Source organism: Hippopotamus amphibius, chromosome 8, assembly GCF_030028045.1.
Source record: "Hippopotamus amphibius kiboko isolate mHipAmp2 chromosome 8, mHipAmp2.hap2, whole genome shotgun sequence".
NCBI lineage: Eukaryota > Metazoa > Chordata > Mammalia > Artiodactyla > Hippopotamidae > Hippopotamus > Hippopotamus amphibius.
The window spans coordinates 42830650-42838872 of record NC_080193.1 but is presented as its reverse complement, the minus strand read 5'-3'; the positions used below and the strand labels follow the sequence as shown (position 1 = coordinate 42838872).

The 8223-nt window shown below is 41.4% G+C and overlaps 1 protein-coding gene across 1 annotated transcript; it reads left to right on the top strand.

Moving 5' to 3' along the window:
* Positions 1-1010: 1010 nt before the first annotated feature.
* Positions 1011-7263, top strand: POLR2D (RNA polymerase II subunit D). The gene is made up of 4 exons (XM_057746621.1): positions 1011-1109; positions 2820-3000; positions 5291-5386; positions 6723-7263. The coding sequence occupies exons 1-4, from the start codon at positions 1037-1039 to the stop codon at positions 6799-6801; spliced, it is 429 nt and encodes a 142-aa protein (XP_057602604.1). The 5' UTR covers positions 1011-1036; the 3' UTR covers positions 6802-7263.
* Positions 7264-8223: the final 960 nt, after the last annotated feature.

Genomic DNA, 8223 nt, shown 5'->3' with positions numbered 1-8223 from the left:
GCCCATGGTAAGACCAGTAAGCAGGAGGTGCTCTGTAAAGGCCTGTTGGATGGATAGATGGGAGAAAGAAACCTACGCTGAGTTCAGGACCATCTCCCACACCCAGCTGCTGTATGTCCCCAGACGACTCCTCGGGACACTGGTCTGCAGCTGTAATGAACTGTAGGCAGGAAAGCACTTGAAAACAGTAATAAGCTCTGCCAATACTATGTAACCTGCCATTAATTCACCAGATACATTTCTTCTGGAAATACAGATACGAGGCAAATTAACTTTGTGAAAATTATATTTATAAATCAAAGGAATACAGGTACGTATTCTTGTCTGGTAATATCTTCATTTGTTGTTAACAGAATTTACATGATACCTAAACATGGTTCACTCCTGAGCCAAGTAGTGCACTATGATTATTTCCTTCGTGGTACAACCATCTGTTTTCTCTCAAGTTGGAAACAGAATCATTTTTCATTTGCTTACTTTTCTAAGTATCATCCAAATGTTCAACAGGCCTCCCAATATCACTATCCACATGTTCAGAAGTATTGGGAAAAATCCACTACAGATCAAACATTTTAAATGCTTAAGGCATTGGAAGAAATTACACCGTATGTTTTCGGAGTCACCTACCCAGCTTCCCGTCAACGAGAGTTCCTTGGGTCGGTCAGCGCATTCCTGCAGCTCATCTAATCCTTCCCTGCGCGCTGGGAAGCAGGTAGCCTCATCCACGCTTCACAGGTGAGTTAGAGGAGGCTATGAAAGGCCAAGTGACCAGTCCTCACGAGGCGCGGCGAAGGGCGTACTGGAGAGGATCCCCCGAAACCCCACACCTCTGGTGCGTCTCCTCTGCCTTAAGCGCCGCCTAAGGCCGCTTGAAGTCCCTGGGCCCCGCCCACCCCGCCGAGGCCCCGCCCACCCCGCCGGGGCCCCCGCCCACCCCTGTGGAGACCGGCCTCGTCTCCAAGACCCCGCCCCTTCCTCGGCCCGTGGCTCCGCGCTTCCGCTTCCGGCGGTGTGGGCTGCGGGGCGCGGCAAGAAGATGGCGGCAGGTGGCAGCGATCCGCGGGCTGGCGACGTAGAGGAGGACGCCTCACAACTCATCTTCCCCAAAGGTGCGGCCTGGGACTGCCCGACTGCCCCCGTTGTCTTGCGTGGTCGCTGCAGTCCTGGGCAGGAGTGGCGAAGGGCAGGGAGGAGGGGGATGCGGGCTGGCAGGGCACGGTGCCGCGGGAGCGGGCCTACTGGAGTCCACGCCTGCAGCCCTGGAGCCGTTGGCGCCCAGCTCCACACCGCCATTCCACACCTCTTGCTCCTGTTTGAGTAGTTTGTTTTATCCGATAAGCTGCGAAGTGCTGGAGGGATGTGTCAAAGATAAAGACGGCACTAACGGGGTAAGGACGGATTTTAATCAGTAATATATTATTGCAGTAGGGAAAAGAGTCAAGCGTGGATTCACCTACACTTCGATTTGTACATAGGTGACTGGGCGTTTTAAAGGGAGAATGAAGGAATAGGGAGGGGGGTGAGCGGGGACTCAGTAGGGTCAGGGAAGTGAAAAATTACGAAAAGCTGGAAGCGGGGGGTTGGTCCATTTGAAACCCGTTTGGATTTGTTAACTGGCGGCTATGGAAGTTAGGCTCCTACCCGCCCACACGCCTCGCTCTGGGCAGGGAGACGGGGTCCCTATCTTCAGCTATCAGCTGGAACAAACGGTAGATTATCTTGGCAGCCTTCAGTTTTCATAAGCAGTCACTGTAAAGGAGCTAATCATCCCAGGGATGCGGCCTTGACCTGTTAGAAATCACGTTAGTGTTTTCTTCAAGTGTTTGTGTTTGGTCAGGGAGAGAATCTTCGTCAGATGGCAGCGGGTAGAGCACATTTTGCCATCAGGGACCTTCCTCTGTGCAGTGTGATGTACTTAATTTGTAATTTAGAAACCCAAAATAAGTAGAAAGTTTCAGATTTTAAAATATGGTATCTTACAGGTACTGAAAAACAGAAAGTAAGTGGGGAAACCTTAACAGTACCCTCCTTTAAAGAAAAATTACTATGTTCTCAGTAAAACGTGAAATTGCACACCTTTTCACCCAGAGGAAACAACTGTAAATAGTTTAGTGCTTATCCTTCCAAACTGTGCTCATTTATAAATATATACTTGTACACTTTATTCTTTGCAAATATAGGATTATAGAAATCATACAGCTTTTTAAAATTTTGATGATATATTGTGTAGAACTGCTCTATTCTTTTAAAGGGCTAGATGGTACTTAATGGTTGTACCATAATACTGTTGATATCTATTGATAGAAATATGGGTTGCTTCCAGTATTGTATTTTGTCAACTCAAGGTGGAATACTTTCATAGGATAGCTTCATGGAAGTTTTGGGCATAATGGAAATATGTTTGTTTTCTTTTTTATGGTGTAATAACTAAGAGGGAGATGGTTTTTTTAATTTCATGATAAAACTTTTTTCATACTTGGGTTTTGTCTAGGTACTTTATGTTTAGGTTTTTGTTTGTGTTTTTGTTTTTTAAACACTGTACAGTTGGAAATTCCCTGGTGGTCTAGTGGTTAGGACTCAGCACTCTCACTTCCGGGGCCCCAGGTTCAATCCCTGGTCGGGGAATTAAGATTGCACAGCCTCGCGGCACAGCAAAAACAAAACAAACAAAAAAAGAACAAAACACTGTACAGTTGTGGGGTAAGAGGCCTCTGGATTACTGCAGGGTCAGAGACTTGCTAATAGTCTCTAGGCAATATGAACATTTGGAAGCTGACTTTTGAAGGAATATTTTCAGTTGACACTTATGCTTCTCACAGAGTTTGAAACAGCTGAGACACTTCTAAATTCAGAAGTTCATATGCTTCTGGAGCATCGAAAGCAACAGAATGAGAGTGCAGAGGATGAACAGGAACTTTCTGAGGTCTTCATGAAAACTTTAAACTACACAGCCCGTTTCAGTCGTTTCAAAAACAGAGAGACCATTGCCAGTGTCCGTAGGTGAGTGCTGAAAGTTTTTATAATCCAGACTTTTAGACATCTGCATGTAGAATGCTGTCGCCATCCCTCCTCCTCCCTACCACCCCATGAGAATCATCTGTACAGTAAAAGTGTCAAAATTTTAAAATAAATTATGAGGCCAAAATCCTCCTTAGCTACTTTTTGCTGTATCCCAAATTCCACTTACCTCCCTGCAGAGTGACTACTGTCAGAAGTTTGTTGTTAGCCCTCCAGAGCTCGTTCCATGCATTTGCATACATACATGTACACCATAAACACACAGCATTGTTTTATGCATTTTTTTAAATAAAGTGGGCTTATTTACTTATTATTCATCTGATAGGTCCTAGGGATCTTGCTATGTTAATAAATATAAATCATGAGCATTCTTTCTGGATCTTTGCTTTACCTTTCAAAAGGTGACCAGCTTTTAGCATTTTTTCCCTAAATCATTGCTTCTCAAATTCGTGAGATGTGCTCTGGGAAACAGTGAGGTGCTGGGGCATGTAGGAGGCCCCAGGAAAACATGAGCTATTTTAGCATTTCTTTGAATTCCCTGAAAATGAATATTATGTCATGTGAATTAGTCATTTGAAGTTCTGATATAAAGCAAGCCACTAGATAAGTCCATTTTTATAAACTGGGTGTCATCTCTTTCCTGAAGTACCAGTTTTACTTGATGCTAACTGATTTAAAACATTTCTACATTAAAGCACAGATACCAGTATATTGTGAAGTAGAACAAAAAATGTATTTGAATTCTTGAATTAAATCATGAGACTTAAAACCTTGCAGTTGCAGAAAGTCATTTCCACCTATGCCCCCAGGTCACCTGGGGGTACTTGTTTGCTCTACTCTGGTGAAAATGTTTGAAAAGTACTGTCCTAAGGAAAAGCAGGTAGACAGGAAGATGTATATATGCAAATATTCTTCAGAGAGCTATTTATAATAGTCAAAGTCTAAAAAACAACCTAAATATTCAACAGTAAATTGTGGTGAATCCATTTGCTGGACTACTATATTGTCATTAAAAATTATGATAGAAAATGAAATTGAAGGATGTTCACATAATTTAGTTGTGCAGAAAATGAAGTGATAAAACTGTACGTAAAGTATAGCCTATTCTGAAAAGTGTGGGTGTATGCATGGGGAAAAGATTCCATACAAAACTGCAAACTGTTGGACCAAAAGATGACTTGAATAAATGAAAGTGGACTTACACATTCACGAATAAAAGGTCTTAATACTATAAAAATGTCATTTCTCCTCAAGTTAATGCATACATTTAGTGCCATTCTAAATCTTCAAGGGAATTGATATATGTACCCAAATATGCTCAGAACTTTGTAAGTAGGATTTTGGATGACGGTGCATTCATTGTTTTACCATCTTGAACACCTGTAGTTTGTTTTGTGACTGTTAACGTTTTTCTTTACCAAATGAAAGTAGCTTTATTAGGTGACAAAAATTTACAAAACAGAATGAATGAGTTTATATTTTAAAACATAGAAAGACGTCTGGCATGGCATACTAAGATGGTAACGTTGATTTTATTTAGGTAGTGATATGGGTGACTTTCAATTCTTCTGTCTTTATTTTCTCAATTTTGTACAGTAATTAATAGGCTTGTAATCGAGTGATAAGGACAGTAAATGTTTGTTTCTGAAGAGATAATTAAGGTCCTCTCTGAAACCAGAATTACCATGGACGACCTCTGTTTTAAGAAGTGGATATGTGAGAATCAGGATATGATTTGTATTGATGATCATTTTTATAGTTTGAACTAGAAATGTATTTAAAATAAGATGCAGTTTATACATAGATTTGTACAAAGTAAGATATGCCTGTATTTATTTTTTTTTAGATACATTTAAGAGGGTATTTCCTCCAAGTCAAAATGCCTGATAGATCGGGGACATCTAACATCATGTGTTTGACATAAAATTAATAACAAGGGAAGCAGAGAACAGTAAGGGGAAGAGCAGAGAGCAGCAGAATGAATTCTTGGTGGAAAGGTTGTATCGTCCTTGAGGTAGAGAGCGGTTTCTCAGACGTTATCATGGCAGGCATTCTCTGCCTTGGGGTGCTCACCTTGCTTTCCTGTCTCTTCTCCAGGAAGAGGAACAGGATGTGATTTGAAAGTGGGATTCTACAGCAAACCTAACCATAATGGAAAAATTGCAAGTGCTTTACATTTTTCTCCTCCTTGCTAACTACATTTGATGCCCTTTTTCCTATTCATCATTCTTTGATTTTGTTTATTTGTCTTGATTTTCTTCCCTATGATCAGCTTGCTGCTCCAGAAGAAGCTTCATAAGTTTGAGTTGGCCTGTTTGGCCAACCTTTGTCCAGAGACTGCTGAGGAATCCAAGGCTCTGATCCCAAGGTTAGGACTGGTTGTGAAAAGATCTATGTGTATTGGATAAATTCTTACAAGTAGAATTACTATGTCTGAAAGCTGTGTGCATTTAAAATCTAGATAGATATCACCAACACCGAATGAGTGCCTTCGTAATGAGATTGATGGTTTTATAGCATATCAGTTGTTGGCAAAAATGTGAAACAGCTGAAACTCTGGTACCCTGATGATAGGAGCGCAAATTAGTACAGTCACTTTGGAGAGCAGTTTGGCTACATCCAGTAAAGCTGAAGATGAACATACCCCATGACCCTAGGATTCATTCCTGGGTACATGTCCTGAAAGCAATTCATACATCGTTTCAAAGGAGACATGTATTCTGATGTTTATTGCTGCATTGTTAATGATAGAAACTTGACAGCAATCTTCAGTCAACAAGACTGGATAAGTAAATCACTGTATGATCATAACTGTTTATTATATAGCAGTGAAACAATTAATGAACCAGAACAATGTGGAATAATGTCAACAAATGCCAAAATGAATTCTGAGTGAAAAAATTGCAGAAGGATACATATGGTGCAATGCTATTTCTTATAGTTTAAAAACAGTGCTGCACATTGCTTATAGATACATTTGTGCATACTGTAGTGAGTGTAGAAATACATGTGGGGATGATGAATACCAAATGTAAGATAACAGTTACTTCTGGGGAAGGAAGAGAAGGTGTTGGAATAGGGGAGCACGCACAGAGCCATCGATTTGTGTCTGTCATAGTTATCAAAGAATCAAGTAGGGAGGGAATTCCCTCTTGGTCCAGTGGTTAGGACTCCATGCTTCCACTTCAGGGGGCCTGGGTTCGATCCCTGGTCAGGGAACTGAGGCATGCAGTGCAGCAAAATAAATAAATAAATAAATAAATAAATAAATAAATAAATAAATAAAAGAATCAAATAGGGATAACTTTTAAAATTAGCTTATCTTCTGTACCTTTTTAAAAAATATTTATTCATTTATTTAGGTTGCTCAGGTGTTAGTTGCAGCATTCAGACTTCTTAGTTGTGGCATGCATATAGGATCTAGTTCCCCAACCAGGGATAGAACCGGGGCCACCTGTATTGGGAGCTTGGAGTCTTACCCACTGGGCCAACCAGGAACGTCCCTCTATACCTACTGTATATTTGAAATACTTCATAATGTCTTTTAAAGGAAAGAAATAGAGTTGAAATGTAAAGGTGTCAGTGTTTAGGGGTAAGTGGAGAGGAGGGCCAGTGGTGCTCAAAGATTAGCACTCATGAAAGAATAGAGTGGGGAACACTGTTATGTGCTACAACACTCACTTCTTTTGGTTTTCTTCTTGTAGCCTGGAGGGGCGGTTTGAAGATGAGGAGCTACAGCAGATTCTTGATGACATACAGACCAAGCGCAGCTTTCAGTATTAATCTCCAGATACCGCTGCTGCCGGGGGAGCCACATCACATCCCCAGCACAGCATCACTGTCCAGGATCCGGGGCTGACTTGCACAGAAATTCTGTTGCAGAAGACACTTGGACTTCCTTTGGGTAGAACAACCCAGCACTTGGTCTTGGTTTAGGTTGCTGTTTCAAGCTGACTGTTGGACCATGATGACCAACATAACCTTGGAGAGGCCTTGCAGTGGCTGCCTGTGGCTGCCTGAGCTTGCCTCTGGGAAGGGTGAGGTGGGTGATATGCATATAAGCCACCCTGCTGACTGCCTCATATCATGGCCTTTGGCCCTTGTGTTATTTTTGATTCTTAATATTTTATGTTTTAATTTCAGTGTGTTTATAACTTTTGAAGCTATACTAAAACATGTAAAACTGGTATGGGAAACAGTCTTACCTAAATGCAAAAGGAGGAATTAAACCAGACTTGTATCATTGTTTGAAATTCTTAAAGAGAGGACACTAGAACGTTGGCATCATTTTGCTTAACCCAGGAGACAGGGAAGAGGCTACCAAGAAAAGCATTTACCCCTGAGCATAACTGCTGAGTGTTGTGGGGCACGTAGCCTTGAGATGGACAAGTACTGTGCCTTTTTTCTTGGATTGCTGTAGAACATAGATTTGGAGTAAGCAGTCTTAAAGCACTTAGTCACTCCCAAATTCAGGTTTTTCCTTCCTGCGCCAGATGTGAAGGAGTGAGCACTTCGTAGTGTCCTCACATGGGGCATCGGGTTCAAACTTCGGCCTCCTGCTTAGCAGCCGGTGTTCTGTGATGGGGGTGATTTGGAAGGACGGAGGCTGCCACTTCCTGAGCCGCTGCAGTCACTCCATCTGAGGCTAGTTGTGGGGAAAAGACTTTAATTACTAAACATTGTGGCTCTGAATTTTCTAGAGGGAAATATGCCTGTTTTCTTCACAGTCTAGGGGATTTTTCTTTGAGGCACTTGTTGGCGCCAGGTGAATTCATGATCCAAGGAAAAGCACGGGGAAAGGACAGAGTTGGCTTTAAAAGTCAAAGTTGTTTTATGTCTGTTGACTGAGGCAAAAAATTTCTTTTTTTGATAAATTCTTTCAATTTCTGAAATGACATGGTTTCTAAATTACGAATATTCTTAATCATTTGAAGGAAATGTCATTTATACCTCAATTAAAGAAATATTTGAGGGGATAATCTTTTCATCCTTGGGCAACTTCACTTCTTTGAGACTTATCAGTGTTCTCAATTGTAAAATGTGAATACTAATTTCTGTTCCCTAGATATTGAAGATTGAATGAGAAAATTATTAAAAAGAGTCTATTGGTGTCTGACATACACTATATGCCAGTAAATGTTAGCTGGTATTCATCAACTTGCTTCGTAGAAATTAGTGCAAGGGGGACTTCCCTGACCGCCCAGT

Bases quoted from the DNA above. Each gene is read 5' to 3' on its own strand.
- POLR2D (XM_057746621.1), top strand. From the start codon at position 1,037: ATGGCGGCAGGTGGCAGCGATCCGCGGGCTGGCGACGTAGAGGAGGAC. The intron at 1,110-2,819 runs GTGCGGCCTGGG...TGCTTCTCACAG, and splicing joins ACAACTCATCTTCCCCAAAG to AGTTTGAAACAGCTGAGACA. The intron at 3,001-5,290 runs GTGAGTGCTGAA...CCCTATGATCAG, and splicing joins ACCATTGCCAGTGTCCGTAG to CTTGCTGCTCCAGAAGAAGC.